At 38.9% G+C, this 23,275-nt stretch overlaps 1 protein-coding gene across 1 annotated transcript in view; it reads right to left on the bottom strand.

The window, feature by feature from the left end:
* Positions 1-5,165, bottom strand: part of RNF32 (ring finger protein 32) — a 51,240-nt gene extending 46,075 nt beyond the window's left edge. Inside the window, exons 1-2 of the mRNA XM_004372787.2 lie at positions 5,117-5,165; positions 4,246-4,510 (exon numbers count right to left, since the gene is read on the bottom strand). Of these exons, the coding sequence (XP_004372844.1) occupies positions 4,246-4,510; positions 5,117-5,131 (280 nt within the window). The 5' untranslated portion in view covers positions 5,132-5,165. The remainder of the gene's footprint in view (positions 1-4,245; positions 4,511-5,116) is intronic.
* Between the last annotated feature and the right edge of the window lie 18,110 nt (positions 5,166-23,275).

Genomic DNA, 23,275 nt, shown 5'->3' with positions numbered 1-23,275 from the left:
TACTTCTAAAACAAAATTGGCCAGTGAAAACCTTATGAATAGCAGTTCCCAATTCTACATGCAAAACAAACTGTGAAGAGATTAAAGATCTAAATGTGAAAGGCAAAACTTAAAAGCTAAATAAAAAATATGTAAAAAAATCTTTGCAATCTCAGAATTGGGATTTTGTAAATTCCCCCAAATATAAATAAAGGAAAAAACTGATCAATATAACAGTTAAATGACAGTCACAGACCAGGAGAAGTTATTTTCAGTGGCTAGATTAACAAGGGATTATTATGTAGAATATACAATGATCTCCTGTAAATCAGCAACAAAAGATAGAAAACCCAATGGAAAATTATATATACATAATAGTTAAGAGCATATGGCCTACCCTTGTTAGTAACTGGAAAATGCAAACTAGAATGAGATTCCCAATTACACTTACTAGTTTTACAAATTTTTTTCTTAACATCTAATATGTAGTTGTTGTTGTTGTTAGGTGCTGTTAAGTCAGTTCCGACTCATAGCGAGCCTATAGGACAGAGTAGAACAGTCCCATAGGTTTCCAAGAAGTGGCTGGTGGATTTGAACTGCTGACCTTTTGGTCAGCAGCCGAGGTCTTAATCATTATGCCACCAGGGCTCCAATATCTAATATAGAAGCACTTCTATTATTATATTATGGATTTGTTTTTTAATATTTCAACAAATGTATTTTATTGTAATTTTTTTCCCTTATAATCCTACGTGTGTATGCGCGTGTTGGGACATTTTATTGTGCTTTAGGTGAAAGTTTACATAATAAATTAGTTTCCCATTCAATAATTCACGTAATTTGTTCCGTGACATTGGTTGCAATCCCAGCAATGTGTCAGCAATCTCCCAATTTCCAGCATGGATTCCCCGTTTCCATTCATCCAGTTTCTATTCCCCTTCTTGCTTTCTCATCTTTGCTTTTGGGCAAATGTTGCCCTTTGGGTCTAGTACAGTTGTTTATTGTAAGGAGCACCTTCCTCACGTGTGTTATTGTTAACATTATAGGCCTGTCTCTTATTTGGCTGAAAGGTGATCTCTGGGAGTGACTTCAGTTCCACGTTAGAAGAGTGTCTTAGGGCTATAGTGTCATGGTTCCTCAGGCTCTATCAGACCACTAAGTCTGGTCTTTTTTTATGAATTTGGATTTTGTTCTACATTTTTCTCCCACTCTAACCAGGACCTTCTATTGTGTTCCTGGTCAGAGCAGTTGGTAGTGGTAGCCGGGCACAATCTAGTTCTTCCGTCCTGGTGGAGGCTGTGGAAGAGACCAACCGTTGTATCTTGCAAACTTTTAAGACCCCAGACGCTACTCACCACAGTAGGATGTAGAACATTATCTTTATGAACTGTGTTACGCCAACTGACCTAGATATTCCCTGAGACTATGGTCTTAGTATCTCAGTCCCATGAGGTATCTGGTTACATGTAAGAAGCTTCTATAACTTGCCCCTATGTGCTCTATTATATATATGAATATACATGCAACACATATAAATATGTATGTAGAAATATCTACAAATTTTCAAAATAGAGTGAATGCCAAGTGTTGGGGAGAAAGTGAGGAAACAGTCTCCTTATCCACTGATGGTCCAGAAAATAAACTGGGGCAGCCATTCATGACAGCATCTGGCAGTACTTAGAGGATTGATCTATGTGCACATGTATAGTATACATTCAGTATACTACAGAGAAAATCCTGCACTGGTCTACAAGAGATAAGCAAAAAAAAAGTTTATTATAGTGTTTGAAGTAACGAGTTAGAACTGGATGAACAAAATATGGCATGCATGCATATCATGGCATACTACAAGGCAGTTTTATGTATCACATGAACAGAACTAAAAAATATAAGTCCAGTGAAAAAAGAAACAGAATAAGATTTCTAGCATAACACAAATTTATGTAAATGAATGAAACTCTGACAAGACAGCATAATGCATTTTTTACAGATACACATCTAACACACAGTGAAGAAACAGCGAAATAACATATACTACAGTGGGTGTTATGCTGGAGTGGGGATGGGATTGAGGATAGGGAATGAAGGGGAAAAAATAATCCAACAAAGGCATGGCCTGCAAAGACCAATGATGGCAGAGCAGGACTCTGTGCCCTTGAAGACTCCCCTCTCCCTTCCCAATGGGGAGGCTTTAGATATAATTGGTTACTTCATTATATATTTACCCCTAGAAAACCATTAGGAGACCCTGGGCAGTACAAACAGTTAACATGTCAGCTGCTAACCAAAAGGTTGGAAGTTCAGGTCCAACCAGAAGCACCTTGGAAGGAAGGCCTGGCAATCTACTTCCAAAAAATCAATGCCATGGAAGCAGCAGTCAAGAAATCAAATGCACCAGACAAATCCACTGCAAAAGACCTCTTTAAGGTGTTAAAAAGCAAAGATGTCATTTTGAGGACTGAAGTGCACCTGACTCAAGCTGTGGAATTTTCAATCGCCACATATGCATGTGAAAGCTGGACAATGAATAAGGGAGACTGAGAAGAATTGACACATTTGAATTACGGTATGGGTGAAGAATACTGAATATACCATGGACTGCCAGAAGGACAAACAAATCTGTCTTGGAAGAAGTACAGCCAGAATGCTCTTTAGAAGTGAGGACGGTGAGACTTTGTCTCCCATGCTTTGGATATGTTATCAGGAGGGACCTGTTCCTGGAGAAGGACATCACACTTAGTAAAGTAGAAGGTAAGCAAAAAAGAGGAAGACCCTCAACAAGATGGACTGATACAGTGGCTATACCAATGGGCTCAAGCATAGCGATTGTGAAGATGGCACAGGATTGGGCAGCATTTCGTTCTGTTGTACACAGGGTCGCTATGAGTTGAAACTGATTTGATGGCACCTAAGAACAACAAAGTTACCAGAGAAACTTTAACTTTGAATTTTTATAGACCCATTTAAGAATTTTAAAATAATTTGAGACTTTAAATTACTGCAAAATATAGTATAAAGAATTCTCATATATCCTTAGCACAGCTTCCCCAAATGTTAACATTTTACACAACCATAGTGCAATAATCAAAACCAGAAAACTAATACTGATATAATACTATTAATCACCCTATAGACTTATTCAAATTTCATTTTTTGTCTCACTAATATCTGGACTAAGATCCAGCCTAGGATTACATGCTGTGTTTCGTTGTTTTTTCTCCATAGTTGTCTATAAATCTGGGACAGTTCCTCAGTCTTTATCTGCTTTTCTTGACCTTGATACTTTTGAAGAGTACAGGTCAGGAATCGTGTAGAGTGACCTTCCTATTGGGTTTTCCTGACATTTCCTCATGATTAAATCCAGGTTATGCACTTTGGCAAGGATTCCACAGAACTGATCATGTGCCTTTCCCAGTGCATGTCAGGAGGCACATGATGTTGGTGGTGTTTCATTCTGGTGATGTTAACTTTGATCACTTGATTAAGGTGGTGTTTGCCAGGTGTTACCATGGTAAAATGATTACTTTTCCCTTTGTAATGAATAAATATCTGTGGGGAAATTCTGTGAAACTATGTAAATACCCTGTCTTGTCGTAAATTTTCCCATGAGTTTCAGCATCCGTTGACGACTGTTATTACTGTAGAGTTTGCCAGATGGCAATTTTCTATTTCCATCACTCCTCTAACTATATTTATTCATCTCATATATTACTGCTATTGTTGTTGTTAGCTGCCTCCAAGTCAATTCCAACTTATGGCGACCCCGTGTGTGTCAGAGTAGAACTGTGCTTCATAGGATTTTCAGTGGCTGATTTTTCAGAAGTAGATTTCCAGGCCTTTCTTCTGCGGTGCCTCTGGGTAGACTTAAACCTCTAACCTTTCAGTCAGCAGTTGAGCACGTTGACCTTTTGTACACCCAGAAACTCCAATATATTGTTGTTGTTGTTGGCTGCTGTCGATTAGAATATACTTATCCTAGTATAAGGGCTTTTTCTTTTCATTATTTACCTATTTATTTATTTCCACCAGTATGGACTAATGGATACTTATTTTATTCTACTATCTTTACTTAGTCTACTTGTCATGACTATATTTATTTTCTTGCTCAAGTTGTCCCCCATCATTTTTAAACTTCAGTGCATACATACCTTTCTGTATAGTTATAAACCAAAATATATTATTTCTGTTCCATAAAAATTATAGTGTTAATCTCAACTAGATTTATTAACTCTAATAAAGCAAATATGAACGACCGGCTTAGCTTACCTAAAGTTAATGGTGCAGGTTTTGGATCAAGAACATATTCTTTTTCTGGATCTTCCACGACAGAGCTCTGTGTAGTTTTCTTAAGCCCAGTATCGATTACTGCTTTTGCATCTCTTTTTAGAGACTTCGATTTGTTCTCTTTCTTTTGTACCTTTGTCTTAGAATGATCTGCTATTGAAAGACCTTGAAGTTGAAGATCATGTAAAATGTGATCTTGTAAAGCAACTGCAGTAACTGCTAAATTATCTTTTTTGGATGAATAACCCTAAAAAGTAGTAAAAAAAAAAAAAAAAAAAGTCTTACATATAGGAACATCATTTTAAAGAAAACTAAGAGTTTAATACTCAACCTTGACAGCATACTAGACCAAATATAATAATAAAGAATTCTTTGACCCATTGTTACCTAAGTCAGAACAAACCCCAGTCTCATCATTTATATTAACAACATAGTAATTTTTTTATTTAGTAGTATTAATTATGATACGAATAAATTCATTATGACCTATGAAACATGCATGCCTAAACACAGGATGTTTCACTACAATCAAATTATAGACTCCAGGCAAATCTTGTTTTTGTTTACCAAAGAGAATCCTGCATTTAAGTGTATGCTATTTTGGGGGGAAAACTTAATACATTTCCTAGGTAGAATACGAATTACCATGCAGCTAGGAGATGCTTGCAGTAAGTACTACAGTAGATTGTTTTTCTCATCAAGCTACCCGTTTCTCCCATGCCAGACTTGGCATCTCCCATCTCCCACTCCTGTTGAAGCAAGTTTGCAAAGCATTTGTTATACTCTCAAATGGCTGAATTAAAATATATTTCATGATTAAAATGAAGTGTATGTTTTTAAAAAGGATGTGTACCTTATTTTTTAACATGCTGAAATAGGAAATGTCATATCATCACATCGCATCACATTCCTTTAATTCTTCTACTGTAAAAACACAGTCAACAGAAAGTCAAAGTTAGGGTGTGCATAAATATGTTTTATAATAATAAGTGAATAATAATAAAAAAAACCCAAACCCGTTGCCATCGAGTTGATTCTGACTCATAGCGGCCCTACAGGACAGAGTAGAACTGCTCCATAGGGTTTCCAAGGCTGTAATCTTTCTGGAAGCAGACTGCCACATCTTTTCTCCTGAGAATAAGTGAGTAAGTGTATGTATTAAGAATCTAACTGATAATCAAGTAATGGGAATGCTTACTACAGCCTAGCACTAAACTACACATTCTGATTCTGGAGGAAAGGGGAGGAATTCAAAACAGACATGATGTGATTCATCCCTGCCCTCAAGCAGTTCACCACCTAGTTGGAGAGAACATATTAATATAAATGAGAATAATTTAATGCTAAGTGTTGTTGTGTTGATTCTGACTCACAGAGAGCCTATAGGACAGAGTAGAACTGCCACACAGTGTTTCCTAGGAGGCCTGGTGACATAGTGGTTAACAGTTCGGCTGCTAACCAAAAGGTTGGCAGTTAGAATCTACCAGCTGCTCTCTGGAAACCCTATAGAGCAGTTCTACTCTGTCCTATAAGGTCGCTATGAGTTGGAACTGACTCTTGGCACCTAACAACAACAACAATCTTCAGGGGAGCAGATTGCCCAGATCTTTTCTCCCAGCAGAGCTGCCGGTGGGTTTGAACCGCTGACCTTTTAGCAGCTGAGCATTTAACCACTGTGCCACCAGGGCTCCTTGCTCAAGGACAGTATACAACAAACTTAGATATGAAAAAGATCAGAGAATAGCGAGTGTAAAACCTCTTAAAGAGCTGACATTTCAGCGGAATTTGAAGGACAGAGAGAGGGAAATGGACATGTTATACAACAGGTACAGAAAAAGCAAAGGCACTAAGCTAGGAAATCAGGATGGTGTGTTTATACCTAGGGGAAAAAGAGAACAATGGAGGAACTAGAATGGAAGAGGCATACTGGCTAAATTCAATCTGTCCTGAACACAGAAACACAGACTATGGGGGACAGGCAAACTTAGGTTCCAATCTTGTTTTACCAGTTTGCTGGGCAAGATACTTACCATACCTAAGTCTCAGCTTCCTCAGCTATAAACGTGTATAATAATATTTACCCTGCAGGGTTATCATGAGAATTAAATGAGACAACTTTGTAAAGTATCTACAATGGATCCTTTCATATATCAGACTATGTAAATGGTTATTCTTGCTCCAATTCCCCTCTCAAAGCTGGTGGAAGAATTTGGAATTGGCCCTTATAGTTTTTAGATAAGGGTGCATTTTATGAAAAGAGTTCACATGTACTGCAGTGGGGAGAAACAGTAAATTACTGAAGCAATCTAGGAATTAGTATTGACAGCCTAATAAATCCAAAATATATTTCTAAGGACTAACAGTTGCTTAACTTAGTACAATAGAAAGAATAAACTTAATAAAAGAGTAAGTGTAGAGAGGGAAAAGTAAGGTCGATAGAAGCCAATTGACGACATACCCATGCCTCAGGAGGAACAAAAGGAGCACTGATGGCAGAGTGGTTAAGCGCTTGGCTGCTAACCAAAAGGTCAGTGGTTTGAACCCACCAGCGGTTCAGCAGGAGAAAGATGCAGCAGTTGGCTTCCATAAAGATCATAGCCTTGGAAACCCTATGGGGCAGTTCTGCTCTGTCCTACAGGGTCACTGTGAGTTGAAATCGGCTCAACGGCACACAACAATAACATGAGGAAAAAGGTTAGTAGCTGCTAAAATCCTTCAGAACACTAGACAACAGTTTTTACTGTAAGCCCTTTCTTGTTCCCTTTCAATTCTGGCATCAAGAGACGGATGAAAAATGTTTCTAACCAATATTTCATCAAGACAGTGTAGGTTGGCGAATGGCAGAAGGTATTTCAAATGCTGAGAGATCAATACACTAAGTCCCCGCAATACAAATGTCGGATTCAAACTCACACTTATCCTTTAATGTTATGTAAATCTGCCCTCACTTTGAAACGACAGAACCAACCCCTACTCACAACAAATTCATCACAATCACTTTCACTTGCTGCACGTGTAGCTTTTAAAGCACTGACAAGGCCTTGAGCCTTTTCTTGCACTAAGACTAGTAAGAACCATCTAATTAAGTAAGACTAATAAACCGACTAATACAACTAATATGCACCTGTTCCGACTTATCTACAAGTCCTTCTTAAGGACAGACTTAGGAACGGATCTCATTCATAACCCAAGGACTGTATCAAAATCCCCTGCTTGCAAAGATGCCTGTAACCTGGCAGAAGATACAGTTCACATCATATTAAAATTTGTAGCTATGAACAGTCCAGAATTCTATCTCAAGTTTCTACACTGTAAGCCACTCAATGATTAATACCAAGAGCTTTTGAAAACTGTGCCACTTTTAAGCTCTACAGAGTTGGAAAACCCTTTTCGAATATCTAGTCCAACTCCATTTTATTAATGAGAAAATATATCCAGCAATTAGGTAACTCCTTCAAGATTACATAACTGTTGTTGTTAGGCGCCATGGAGTCAGTTCCGACTCGTAGCGACCCTACGTACAACACACCGAAACACTGCCCGGTCCTGTGCCATCCTCACAATCACTGCTATTATATAACCAGTTGGTGGCAACGGCAAGGTTAGAAACTTAGTCTTTGTCCAGTATGAAGAGGCAAAATAGGAACATAAGCCTTCTTAAATTCTAGTATGAAACCTACTTAAAAGATGTAGGGCTTGGTAGTAAAAAATATTACTGTGGGACCAAAGGAATTAATTACTAATTTGTCTAAGTGACTATAAAAAACAAAACACCCACGAGTTGATTCTGATTCATAGCGACCCTATAGGACAGAGCCCCATAGGGTTTCTAAGGAGCTGCTGGGGGATTCGAATGCCGACGTTTTGGTTAGCAAGCTCATAACCACTGCACCACCAGGGCTCCAAGCTAATTAATAAATTAAACATATTAATTAAAAACACATGCACACAGACAGCTAAACATACAAAAACACTTCTAAAATACAATTCTACACACTGTCTTATCTTTCATAACTTTTTAATTTTTGTTTATACATTTTTTATGAGATTGCATTTATGATGGCCAGAGGCACACAAAAATTCCTAACATTACATTGTTAAAATTCTCTTAGAAAACGTAACCATACCTTTGGACTTGAATCCATTTTTGTAACGGATAGCATTAGATTTTTAGAAATTATGGATTTCAGATAAGTACTTTTAAAAGTTTTCAAGCCGTCATAATTTTGCACCATTTATGTCTACGCAAGAAACCGGCACAAATTGAGTAGGAATAACTTTGAATGCGTTACCACTTCACTAAGTATTTATTGACAGCTACTGTGTGTCTTGACATAAATTGAGACACATAAGACATGTCAAGCTCATCGAGACTTTAAAATATTAATAATTAAGCGCCACAAAAATAATATTCTTATTAGCAGTTATTATTAACACCCCAAACAGATTTGTGTTAAACACCAGGTTCTGGACTTGGGGAAAAAGCTAATACGATTCCACGATAGACTACATAAATCTGTAAACTTAGAAATAATTTCTCCACATTAATAAGACCTTATTATTATTTTCGCAAGGGAAATATTGAAAAAAACAAGAGTTCATAATGTCAGCTTTCCTCAACCATTTCGTATACCACGGTTGTCCTTTCCCACCCCGCAGTCCCCACTTTTGGCTAGGACAATTCCTTCCCTCTGGCCCATTTATTTTCATTTTCCTCGGTTCCTGAACTGTACCCTGGCAATACGGCCGGCGCGACCCTCGCCTTTGCCCTTGACGCCGTTTTGCCTGGAAACCGACCTCAGAGTCCTTCGGCTCAATCCCGCGACCACCTGCGCGCTCCGCGACAGCGGTGCTCGGAAGCCGCCGACCGTTGCCTAGCAACTCGCCGCCTCTGCGGTCATTCCCCCACTGCGCGAGCTGTTCGGGCCGTACTGCCCCGCCTCGGCGTGCCGGGCCTTTGCGTTCCCGACTCTGGCCGCGATCGGGGGAGGAGCTAGCGCTGTTGACTTCTGTTGAGAGGTTCCTGTGGAGCAGCTGTTTTGCTCTGCTAGTTGTCTGAAAGAGATGTGAGGGGCTGAGGAACGCAAGCGGATGTGTCCTTTAGCGTCATATTTCAACATCAAGCCAGTAAGAGTGCGTCGTCTGAACGGACTGGACCACGTAGAGCCAGGTCCTCGCACGTCCTTTTGTCATTTGCTCGGAGGCTCCAATCTTGGTTGTTTGAGCCTCCACCTCTCCACGCTTTCTCTCAAGAAGTGAATGTTTCTGGGTTATGTAATGAATGCTTGCACACGGCCAAGTAGGTGGACAAAAGGGAGAGGGCCCACAATGAAACTCGTTGGTCCAAACTGAAAACAATCAGTGTAATATGAATTTGTCTTCAGTGTGGTATGAATTTGTCTTCCTGCGGGCCACAGGCCTGCACAAGCCATGGACCGCCCCGATCAGGGAGACAGGGAAGAGAACCCTAACAGAACAGAGACAGCGCTGTCTAGCAGCCTTTTTGCATGTATAGACAGAGAGGGGGTCTTATAATCGTGAAAGCCCGCCATGAGTCGGAATGGACTCCCTGGAACTGGTTTACTAGTTTCTAATTTCATACTCTTACGGTAAGTAGGTAAGAAACTTAAGTCTCATTTTACCAAAAGAGAGAAAGTGATTTTTGTAAAGCAGATGAGAGAAATGGAGTTGATGAATCATCTGTACTGCACCGACAGTTTAAGAAAAAAAAAAAAGAAATGAATATATTCATCTTTGAATCCAGGCCTACTCAAACCTGAACTTAGCAATTGTTCTTTAATAATCCAGTTAAAGTTTCAAACCTTTTACGGTAGATAAACAAAAGCCTAAAATTAAGATTACTATGTAGATGCATATGTTTGTGACTCAATTATCAGAATATCATTACTATTCACTTTGAATTGGTCCTTATTTCCTGTTAGCAAGTAATTACTGCCAAAATAGATTTATTGTCATTTGTGCATTTGGCATGTAAAGTAAAATGTTGTCTTAGAATATAAACTTTTATATGACAATAATTACTATGAATGTTTTTCGTAGCAGTTAGAGAATTATATTACATATAACGTTGAGAAAACCACATAATAAAACAGTGTATTGTGTACATTAGTGGAATCATTTATAAAAAGACTACAAAAATAATAATAACGGTATCCTTTTTGCAGATAGCTTTCCCATGCGTTAGTAAGAGAGTTATCATCCCCTAATGGTAATGCAAGAAGCCCTGGTGGTGCAACAGGTAAGCACTTGGCTGCTAACAGAAAGGTTGGGGTTCAAACCTATCCAGCGGCTCTGCGGTAGAAAAGATGTGGCGATCTGCTCCCTAAATATTACAGCCAAGGAAACCTTGTGGGGCAGTTCTGCTTTGTCACATGGGGTCCATGTGAGTCAGCATCGACTTGAAGGCACCTAACAACTTCAGTGGTTAATGCACTTGGCTGCTAACCTAAGGGTTAAAAGTTTGAGTCCATCCAGAGATACCTGGGAAGAAAGACCTGGCCATCTACTTTAGAAAAATCAGCTGCTGAAAACCCAGTGGAGTACAGTTTGACTCGAAGTCTGCTGGTTTATGGACAGTTGAAATGACTGAAGTCTAGAGTGGTTACGTAAATCCCTCAAGTTCTCACTCACTTCCAGAGCACTGTAGATCTAGTACCTGACTCTAGGGTTTTGGTTCCCAAGTTTAGGGCTTTTTTTTTTTTTAAAATCACTTTATTGTGTTACTTGCAGATGGCTTTTCAGTAAGTGACTGAACTAAACCCAAATTTCTGTCTGGATCTCAACATTTGATAGAGCTTTATGGTATTTGCTATGCTATACAAGTTAAAAGAAACACAAACTTAAAAAATTTCATTTTAGTTATTAGAACAATCTCCCCTAAGTATAACCCTACACTCAGATTTTAAGAAAACTATTTTTCTCTAACCTTTAATATGAGTTCTAAATTTTCAAGCTAGTCAACTTAAATGTGCACTACAGATCTCCCACATCATAGTCTCGAGAGCTCTACCCTGTATCTACTATATTAGCATCTCGGAGGGAGGGCCAGATTATGCATTTTTTATGCAAGTAATTCTTAGTCGCAGTGAATTTTGAAAACTATTGATCTAGAATTTTAAAATTTAATGAGGTAATAAAATTTCAAAGCTAAAATTGAAGATTCTAAGTCCAGACTCTATTATAATATTATACTGAACTCTTTCAGATTATAAATATGAAATAGAGAAAGCTTAGGTGATGACATGATATACTAAATTATACCACTAACCAGTGACAGCTTTATTTTTTAACAACTTTACTGAGGTATACTTAATGTACAATAAAAAACAAAAACCAGTTGCTGTTGAGTCAATTCCAACTCATGGTGACCCCATTTGTGTCAGAGAAGAACTGTACTACAGAGGGTTTTCAATAGCTGATTTTTTAGAAATAGATCACTAGTCCTTTCTTCTGAGGTGCCTTTGAATGGACTTGGACCTCCAACCTTTCAATTAGCAGCTGAGTGTGTTAACCATTTGTACTACCCAGGGACTTCTGATGTACAAGAAACTTTACGTATTTAAAGCATATGATTTGATGAGTATATGTACATGTGTACATGTGTGAAGCCATCACTAAAATCAGGATACTAAAAAGTTTCTTTGTGCTCCTTTGTAATCTGTCCATCGATTCTGATCCCATCCCATCCCCAGGCAACTACTGATCTGTTTTCTTCCTGTATAGATAGATTTGTTTGATTTTCTAGAACCACTAATAAACTTTTGTCTGTATGCATTAACGTGTTATAGATATTTCATATAAGTGGGATTGTACAATATATAGCAATGTCTTTTGAAGAGGAAAAGTTTCTGATTTTGAGGAAGTCCAATATATGTATACTTTCTTTTATAGCTTATATTTTCTGAGTCCTAATTTTTACATACAGTGTGAGATAAGGATCAAGGTTCGTTTTTTGCTTATGGCTGTCCATTTGTTCTAGTACCATTTGTTGAAAAGATTATTCTTTCCTCATCAAATTTCTGTGGTACCTTTTTCAAGAGTAAATTGGCCATATACGAGTGGGTCCATCTCTGGGCACTCTTCTGTTCCATTGATCCACACGTCTACCTTTACAGCAATACTATACAGTCTTGATTATTACATACCTCTACAATAGGTCTTAAAGTCAATTATGTAAATTTTCCAGCTTTGCTCTTCTTTTTCAAAATTTGTCTATTTTAGTTCCTTTGCATTACCATACTCATTTTTGAATCAGCTTGTCAATTTCTATAAGGAGAGTTTGCTGGGATTTTGTTTGCAGTTACGTTGAATCTATAGATCAGTTTTGGGAGAATTGACACCTTAATAATATTGACTGTTCCAAACCATGAAGATGGTATATCTCTTAATTTATTTAGATTTTCTTTGATTTCTCTCAGCAGTTTTTTTTAAGGTTTTTTTTTTCAAGTTTTTTTAATGCTAAAAAGCATAAAAGTCTTATAAATGTTCTATCAAATTTATTTCTTAGTACGTCAAATTTTGATTCTATTATAATTGTTCTTGTTTTTAAATTTCAATTTCCAATTGTTACTTGATACTACATAGAAATGCAATTAATTTTTGTATATTGACTTTGTATCTTTAGGCTTTGAGAAACTCATTAATTCTAGTAGTTTTTCTGTAGATTACTTTAGATTTTATAGATAGATGATCATGTTGTCTAAAGAAATTTTGATTGTTTCTTTTCAACATTTTATGCCTTTAATTTAATTTTCTTGCTTTATTCCTCCAGCACAGTGGTGAATAAAAATTGTGAGAGCAGACATCCTTGCCTCATTCCCAGTCTTGGGGGAAAATATAGTCTTTCACCATTGTATATGAGGTTAGTTGTAGGTTTTTAATAAATGCCCCTGATCAGGTTCAATTAGTTCCCTTCTATTCTTCCGTTTCCATTGCTGAAAGTTTTATTAAGATGTTAGATTTTGTCAAATGATTTTTTGGCATCAACTGATAAATATATGTTAATATGGTAAATTACATTGATCAATTATTTCTTGTTGTAAAATATATACAACTAAAAAGTTGCCATTTTAACCATTCTTAAGTGTACAACATTCACCATGTTGTAGAACTACCACCATTATTCATTTCTAAATATTCTTCATCACCTTCAGTGGAAACTCAGTACCTTTTAAGTAGTAACTCCCCTTTCCCCTCCTTCCCAGCCACTTGTAACCACTAATAGACTTTTGTCTTTATGCGTTTTCCTATTCTAGATATTTCATAAAAATGGGATCATACGATACCTGTCTTTTTGTGTCTGACTTATTTCATTCACCGTAATGTTTTCAAAGTTCATCCATGCTGTAGCATGTATCAAAACTTCATTTCTCTTTATAACTGAATATTCTGTCTTAGTCATCTGGTGCTGCTCTAACAGAAACACCACAAGTGGATGGCTTTAACAAAGAGAAATTTATTTTCTCACAGTCTAGTAGGCTACAAGTCCAAATTCAGAGCATCAGCTTCAGGGGAAGGCCTTCTGTCTCTGTCGACTCTGGAGGAAGGTCCTTGTCATCAGTCTTCCCCTGGACTAGGAACTTCTCTGGGCAGGAACCTTGAGTCCAAAGGACGTGCTCTGCTCCTGGTGCTTCTTTCTTGGTGGTATGAGGTCCCCAATTCTCTGCTTGCTTCCCTTTCTTATCTGTTGTAAGATAAAAGGTGGTACAGGCCACACCTCTCTTTACATTGGATCAGGGATGTGACCTTAGTAAGGGTGTTACAATCCCACCCTAATCCTCTTTAACATAAAATTACAATCACAAAATGGAGGACAGCCACACAATACTGGAAATCATGGCCCAGCCAAACTGATACGCACGTTTTTTAGGGGACGTAATTCAATCCATGACAGGCTGGTAACCAAAAGGTTGGCCGTTCGAATCCATCAGGCACTCCTTGGAAACCCTGTGGGGCAATTCTACTCTGTACTGTAGGGTCACTATGAGTCGGAATTGACTCGACAGCAGTGGGTTTGGTTTTGGTTTTTTTGGCGTGTGAAGTGGTATGTCATTGTGGTTTTGATTTGCATTTCATTAAGGACTAATAATGCTGAGCATCTTTTCATCTGCTTATTGGCCATTTTTTATCTTTTTTTCTTGGAGCAATGTCCATTCAAGTCCTCTGCCCATTTTTTAATTGCATTTTTTGTCTTCTTGCTGTTGAGTGGTAAAAGTTCTTTATATATTCTGGATATTGAACTCTTACCAGATAAATGGTTACCAAATATTTTTTTCCATTCTGTAGATTTTCTCTTCAGTTTTGTGATAAAGTCCTTTGATGCACCCACCCACAGCTGTGGAGTCAATTCTGGCTCATAGAGACCCTGTAGGACAGAGTAGAACTGCCCCATAGGGTTTCCAAGACTGTAAATCTTTACAGAAGCAGACCACTACATCTTTTCTCCCATGGAGCAGCTGATGGGTTCAAACTGCCAACCTTTTGGTTAGCGGCTGAGCACTTTAACCACTGCACCACAAGGGCTTCTCTGTTTGATGCATAAAAGTTTTAAATTTTGAGAAAGTCCTATTTATTTTTTTCTTGTTGTTATTCATGCTTTTGGTGTCATATCTAAGAATCCAATGTAAAAAACAAGGGCCTTGAGGTGGAGCCAGAATGACACCCTAGACAGATGCTTCGTGCTGTCCCTCTGCAGCAAAGACTGAGAAAACTAAGTAAAATAGATACAAAGGTCAATCCTGGAAGGGATAAAAAATTAGATTAAACACCAATGGAAGAAAAAACTGATGGAAAACAGAACTAGGAGAGATATGAAGTGGAGGTCCCCGGCCAATTAACACAGCACAGTTTTACCATCTTGGAACACAGCCAGCAACAACTCCAGACAGGGAGTATGGTAAGGCAACTTGGTGGAACTCCCTACAGAGCACCCAGTAACAAGAGAAACATATTTTCCCATTCTTCACCCTTCCCCCCGAATGTCACCTCCCACCCCTTCCCGCTGGACCACACTGCGCGGCCCAGGGTAGAGAGCCACCATCCTGCTGCCACTCCAGGTCTACCCTTCCCCTACCTGCTGGCTCCTGCTGCGCCGCGTTTTTTTTTTTTGCAGTTTGCTTTCTCCCTTCCAACTAGCCCTGTACATTACCTCCTCTCTCTTCCAACTGGCCCTTGGGTCCACCCCACCCCTACTTGCCGGCTTCTGCTGCACTGCCGTTTTATTTATTTTTTCTTTCTTCCTTTTCTTTCTCCTTATCCCCTAGCCCGTACACTACCTCACCCTGCCATGCGACGATGGGGGGCTATAGAGCCACCAGCCTACCACTGCCCTTCACGCATTCGCCAGCCTGTGCTACACTGCCAGTTTTTTATTTTGTTTTCTCTTTTCTTCCTCCCACCTAACCCCGTATGCCACCTCCACCTCTCCCTCCAGCCCCCACTGCATCACTGCAGCTGGAGAGCAACAGGTCCTGCCACTGCCCTGGGTCCACCCTGCCCCCACCTGCTGGCTCCTGTGATGCTGCAATTTTTTTTCTTTTTCTTTTCTTTCTCCCTTTCACCTAGCCCTGTACACCACCTCCCCCCACTTCCTGCTGGCCCATTGGCACACTGGCCTGCCCCAACCTCCCAGCCCCAACCCTGGCGCCATTTATTTTCTTATTTTTTTCTTTTTCCTTCTTTCTCTTCTTTCTACCTCCTTCCTAGCCCCGTACGCCACCTCCCACCCTTTGTACTGGACCCCAGATCTGCCCCGCCCCACCTGCTGGCTACCCTTTCTTTTTTCTTTTCTCTTCTCGCCCCACCCCAGCCCTGGATCTCACCCTCCTCTTCCACTGGGCCTTGCTCTGCTGCCACGGCTAGAGTGTCCCCAGTGCTCAGACCCACTGCTACACCAGGCACACACTGCCCCTCCCCTCCCACCACTCGACCAGCTACTCATACCACTCCCTGTCTGACACCCATGCCTATCTGAGGAGGGGCTGTGAACACTCCCACACCACTGGACCAACAACAGCAGGCAGACAGCAACTGCCCAGTCTGCCCTCAACCACGTCGCCAAACGAGTGTATAGCAAAGTGGGCTCACCCTGCTTGCTGCTGCCATACCCGCCTGGAGAAGGTGGTGAAAGCTATTGTGCCCACAGACAAGCAAGCAGCAAAGCATGCCAGGCCCGTCTGCTCTGAAATATCAAAACAAAGAAGCAGGATGAAACAAGTGAACATACAATCAATCAATAAGTAATACCTTAATGTCACAGAGACAACAGACAATATCAAAACTTAATAAAAAAAAAAGGACAAAATAAAGAATCAGATAACCTTCTGCTAGAAGAAAAGGCAGTGGAACTGATATGGAATTAAAAAAACTAATATTAAAGCATTATTGAAGAAAAATAACAAAGCAAGAGGCCTCATACTACCTGATCTCAGAAACTGCTATACAGCCATGGTAGTCAAAACAGCCTGGTTCTGGTACAACAACAGACACACTGACCAATGGAACAGAATCGAGAACCTAGATGTAAATCCATCCACCTATGGTCAGCTAATCTTTGACAAAGGACAAAAGTCTATTAAATGGGGAAAAGACAGTCTTTTTAACAAATGGTGCTAGCAAAACTGGAAGTTCATCTGTAAAAAAATGAGACAAGACTCATGTCTAACACCTTACACAAAAACTAACTCAAAATGGATCAAAGACTTAAATATAAGACCTAAAACGATAAAGATCATGTAAGGAAAAATAGGGACAACATTAGGGGCCCTAATACATGGCATAAATACAGTATAAACCATAACCAACAATGCACAAGCACCAGAAGATAAACTAGATAACTGGAAGCTCCTAAAAATTAAACACGCTCATCAAGACGTCACCAAAAGAGTAAAAAGAGAACTTACAGACTGGGAAAAAAAAATTTAGCTGTGACATAACTGACAAGGGTCTAATCTGTAAATTCTATAGAATACTTCAACACCTCAATACCAAAAAGACAAATAATCCAATTAAAAAATGGGCAAAGGATATGAACAGACACTTCACCAAAGAAGACATTCAGGCAGCTAACAGACACATGTTCAGATGCTCCCAATCATTAGTCATTAGAGAAGTGCAAATCAGAACTACAATGGGTACCATCTCACCCCTACATTACTGGCACTAATAATAATAATAAAAAAATAACAGAAAATAACAAATATTGGAGAGGTTGTGGGGAAATTGGAATTCTTATGCACTGCTGGTGGGAATATAAACTGGTACAACCATTATGGAAAACGATATGGTGCTTCCTTAAAAAGCTAGAAATAGAAACACCATACATTCCAGCAATCTCACTCCTATGAATGTATCCTAGAGAAATAAGAGTTGTCACGCGAATAGACATATGCACACCCAGGTTCATTGCAGCATTATTCACGATACTAAGAAGATGGAACCAACCTAAGTGCCCATCAATAGATAAATGGATAAACAAATTATGGTACATACACACAATGGAATATTATACAATGATAAAGAACAATGATGAATCCGAGAAACATCTCATGACATGGATGAATCTGGAGGGCATTACGCTGAGTGAAATAAGTCAATCACAAAAGGACAAATATTGTATGAAACCACTATTATAAATACTCAAGAAAAGGTTTACACACAGAAAAAAGAAAACTTTGAGGGTTACGGGCATGGGGAGGGCTGGGGAGGGGAGATCGCTAACTAGATAGTAGACAGATGTTAACTTGGTGAAGGGAAAGACAACACCCAATATAGGGGAAGTCAGCACAACTTGAACAAGGCAAAGTCATAGATGCTACCTAGACACATCCAAACACCTTGAGGGACTGAGTTACTGGGCTGAGGGGTGAGGACCATGGCCTCAGGTGACATCTAGATCAATTGGCAAAACAGTTCATAAAATAAATGTTCTACATCCTACTTTGGTGAGTAGTGTCTGGGGTCTAAAAAGCTTGAGAGTGGCCATCTAATGTACATCTATTGGTCCCATCATGTTCGGGGCAAAGGAGAATGAAGAAAACCAAAGACAAAAGGAAAATATTAGTCCAAAGGACTAACGGACCACATGAACCACAGCCTCCACCAGAACAACTAGATTGTGCCCAGCTACCACCATCGACTGCTCTGACAGGGATCATAATAGAGGGTCCTGGACAGAGCAGGAGAAGAATGTAGAACAAAACTCTAATTCATACAAACAAGACTAGACGTACTGATCTGGCAGAGACTGGAGGAACCTGCTAGAGTATGGCTCCTGGACACCCTGCTAACTCAGAACTGAAGCCACTCCTGAAGTCCACCTTTCAGCCAAAGATTAGACAGGACTATAAAACAAAGAGTTACACACATGAGGAACATGTTTCTTAGTTCAATCAAGTATACGAGACCAAATGGCAACACCTGCCCAAAAGCAAAGTTGTGAAGGCAGGAATGGACAGGAAAACTGGACAAATGGACAGGGAGAACCCAGGGTGTAAAGGGAAAAGTGGAGAATGCTGACACATTGGGGGAATTGAAACCAATGTCACAAAACAATTTGTGCATAAATTTTTGAATGAAAAATTAATTTGCACTGTAAACTTTTACCTAAAACAGTAAAATAAAAAATAACAAAAAACAAGGTCCTGAAGACTTACCCCTGTGTTTTCTTTGGAAAATTTTATGCTTTTACTTCTTATATTTAGTTCTTTGATTCATTTTGATTTAATTTTTGTATATAGTATGAGGTATGTGTCCAACGTCATTGTTTTACATGTAGAGATCCAGCTGTCCCACCACCATTTGTTGAAGAAATGATTCTTTCCCCATTGAATGGTCTTGGCACCCTTGTTGAAAATCAATCAACCATAGATATATGAGGTTTTTTTTTAAAAAATGGATTTTCACTTCTATTCCATTAGTCTGTATATCTTTCCTTATACCAGTACCACACTATTTTGATTACTGTAGCTTTATAGTACATTTTGAAATAAAAAATGGCAAGTCATCCTACTTCATTCTTCTTTTTTATGATTGTTTTAACTATTTGGGCCCATTGCAGTTTCATATGAATTGGAGTTTTTTTTTTTTCCTGCTAAAAGGCTGTTGGAATTTAGCTTGGGATTGTGTTGTATAAATAGATCATTTTGTGTAGTGTGAATATCTTAACAATATCAATCTTCCAATCTATGAACACAGGATGTCTTTCCATTTATTTAGGTTTAGAATTGGTAAAGGTGTGTGGTAGGGTTGTATCCTTTCAAGTAAGTTATTATTTGCTGAATAAATAATCCCAGAAACTGGACTATATGAAGAGGAACACGGCATAAGGATTGGAGGAAGACTCATTAACAACCTGTGATATACAGATGCTTTCAGAAAATGAAGATGACTTGAAGCACTTACTGATGAAGGTCAAAGACTACAGCCTTCAGTATGGATTACACCTGAACGAGAAGAAAATGAAAATCCTCACAACTGGTCCAATAAACAACATCATGATAAATGAAGAAGAAATTTAAGTTGTTAGGGATTTCATTCTTGGCTCAACAATCAATGTCGATGGAAGCAGCAGTCAAGAAATCAAACAATGTATTGCACTGGGAAAATTGTCTGCAAAAGACCTCTTTAAAGTTTTAAAAAGCAAGGATGCTACTTTAATGACTAAGGTGCTGCTTACCCAAGGTATGGTATTTTCAGTTGCCTCAGGTACATATAAATGCTGGACAATGAAAAAAGATAGAAGACGAATTGATACATTTTAACTGTGGTGTTGGAGAAGAATATTGAGCATACCATGGACTGCCAGAAGAAGGAATAAATCAGTCTTAAGAGAAATACAATGAAAATGTTCCTTAGAAGTAAGAATAGTGAGATTTTGGCTGAATTACTTTGGATACGTCATCAGGGAAAACCAGTTTCTAGAAAAGGACATCATGGTTGGTAAAGAAGAAGGTCGGCGAAAACAAGGAAAACCCTCAATGAGATGGATTGACAAAATAGCTGAAACTACGGGGCAGTTGTTTGAACAGAACAGGGGGATACCGTGTGATTTAAAGTCAAGAAAGTTGTGCGTCAGGGTTGTATCCTTTCACCATACTGATTGAATCTGTTTGCTGAGCAAATAATCTGAGAAGCTGGACTATATGAAGAAGAACAAGGCATCAGGATTGGAGGAAGACTCATTAACAACCTGCAAAATGCATATGACAATCATGCTGAAAGTGAAGAGGACTTGAAGCACTTACTGATGAAGATCAAAGACTACAGCCTTCGGTATGGTTACAGCTCAACATAAAGGAAACAAAAATCCTTACAAATGGACCAATAAGCAACATCATGATAAACAGAGAAAAGATTGAAATTGTCAAGGATTTCATTTTCCTTGAATCCACAATCAACGCCCAGGGAAGCAGCATTCAAGAAATCAAATGATGCATTGCATTGGGCATATATGCTGCAAAAGACCTCTTTAAAGTGTTTAAAAAGCAAAAATGTCACTTTAAGGACTGAGGTGAGCCTGACCCAAGCCATGGTCTTTTCAGGTGCCTCATATGCATGTGAAAGGAAGATGGAAGAAGAATTGATGCCTTTCAATTGTGATGCTGGAGAAGAATATTGAATATACCATGGACTGCCAGAAGAACAAACAAATCTGTCTTGGAAGAAGTACAGCCAGAATGCTCCTTAGAAGCAAGGATGGTGAGACTTTGTCTCACATACTTTGGAGATGTTATCAGAAGGGACCAGTCCTGGAGAAGGCTATCATACTTGGTAAAGTAGAGGGACAGTGAAAAAGAAGACCCTCAATGAGATGGATTGACACAGTGGTTGCAACAATGGGCTGAAGCGTGGCAATGATTGTGAGGATGGCCCAGGACCAGGCAGTGTTTCATTCTGTTGTACACAGGGTTGCTATGAGTCAGAACTGACTTGACAGCACCTAATAACAACAACAATAACTGAAACAATAGGTTCAAATGTACCAATGATCATGACGATGGCACAGTACTAGGCAACATTTCATTCTGTTATTCATAAGGTAGCTATGAGTCAGAGCTGACTCGACAGCAACTAACAACAACTTTAATTTTTTCAGCAATGTTTTTTCGTTTTCAGTGTACAAGTCTTCACCTCCCTGATTCACATTATTCCTACATATTTTAATCTTTTAGTGCTATTGTAAATTGAATTATTTCTTTTTAGCTTGCTCATTGCTGGTATATAGAAACACTACTGACATTTGTGTGTTGATCTTGTACCCTGAATCTTTGCTGACTAATTTATTAACTCTAATAGCTTCTTTCCCCACGTGTCTGTCAGTTGGTTGCACTGTAGGGGCTTGTCTCTGGCTGTGATGCTGGAAGCTATGCCACTGGTATTCAGATGACAGCAGGGTCACGCATGGTGGTTTCAACTGATCTTCCAGACTAAGACAGACTAGGAAGAAGGACCTGGCAGTCTGCTTCGGAAAAGAATTAGCCAGTGAAAACTTATGAATAACAGCAGAGCATTGTCTGATATAGTGCCAGAAGATGAGCCCCTCAGGTTGGAAGCCATTCAGAAGACGACTGGGGAAGAGTTGCCTCCTCAAAATAGAGTTGACCTTAATGATGTGGATAGAGTCAAGTTTTCAGAACCTTCATTTGCTCATGTGGCACGACTCAAAATGAGAAGAAACAACTGCAAATATCCATTAATAATTGGGATGTGCAATGTACGAAGTATGAATCTAGGAAAATTGGAAATCGTCAAAAATGAAATGGAATGCATAAACATCAATATACTAGGCATTAGTGCCCTGGAAAGGACTGGTATTGGCCATTTTTAATTGCACAATTATGTGGTCTACTATGCTAGGAATGACAGCTTGAAGAGAAATGGGGTTGCATTCATCATTAAAAAAAACATTTCAAGATCCATCCTAAAGTACAATGTTGTCATTGATAGGATAATATCCATACGCCTATAAGTAAGACCAGTTAATATGACTATTATTCAAATTTACACACCAACCACTAAGCCCAAAGATGAAGAGAATGAAGATTTTTACCAACTTCTACAGTCTGGAATTGATGGAATGTGCAATCAGGATGCACTGATAATTAGTGGTGATTGGTACGCAAAAGTTGGAAACAAAGAAGAAGGATCGATAGTTGGAAAATATTGGCCTTACTGATAGAAATGATGCTGGAGATCTCATGATAGAATTTTGCAAGACCAACGACTTCTTCATTGCAAATACCTTTTGAAAGTACATAAACAGCGACTATACACATGGATGTCACCAGGTGGAATACACAGGAATCAAATCAACTACACTGTGGAAAGAGATGATGGAAAAGCTCAGTATCATCAGTCAGAACAAGGCCATGGGCCGACTGTGGAGCAGACTATCAATTGCTCATATGCAAGTTCAAGTTGAAGCTGAAGACAATTAGAACAAGTCCATGAGATCCAAAGTACGAACTTGAGTATATCCCACCTGAATTTAGAGTCCATCTCATGAATAGATTTGACGCTTTGAAAACTAACGACTGAAGACAAGACAAGTTGTGGAATGACATCAAGGACATCATATATGAAGGAAGCAAGCGGTCATTAAAAAGACAGGAAAAAAAAGAAAAGACCAAAATAGATGTCAGAAGAGACTCTGAAACGTGCTCTTGAACGTTGAGTAGCTAAAGCAAATAGAAGAAATGATGAAGTAAAAGAGCTGATCAGAATATTTCAAAGGGCGGCTAGAGAAGACAAAGTAAAGTATTAAAATGACGTGCAAAGACCTGGAGATAGAAAACCAACATGCACAGCATTTCTCAAACTGAGAGAACTGAAGAAAAAGTTCAAGCCTTCTGTTGCAATAGCGAAGGATTCTTTTTATTTATTTATGTATTTATTTCATTTTTTCCCAAACAAAAATTTACACGTACACTGTTATGTGACTCTAATTGCTCTCCCCATACTGTGACAGCACACTCCTCCTTTCCACCCCGATTCC

This window comes from Trichechus manatus, unplaced genomic scaffold, assembly GCF_000243295.1.
Source record: "Trichechus manatus latirostris isolate Lorelei unplaced genomic scaffold, TriManLat1.0 scaffold00020, whole genome shotgun sequence".
Classification (NCBI taxonomy): Eukaryota; Metazoa; Chordata; class Mammalia; order Sirenia; family Trichechidae; genus Trichechus; species Trichechus manatus.
This window is presented reverse-complemented; position numbering and strand designations above follow the sequence as displayed.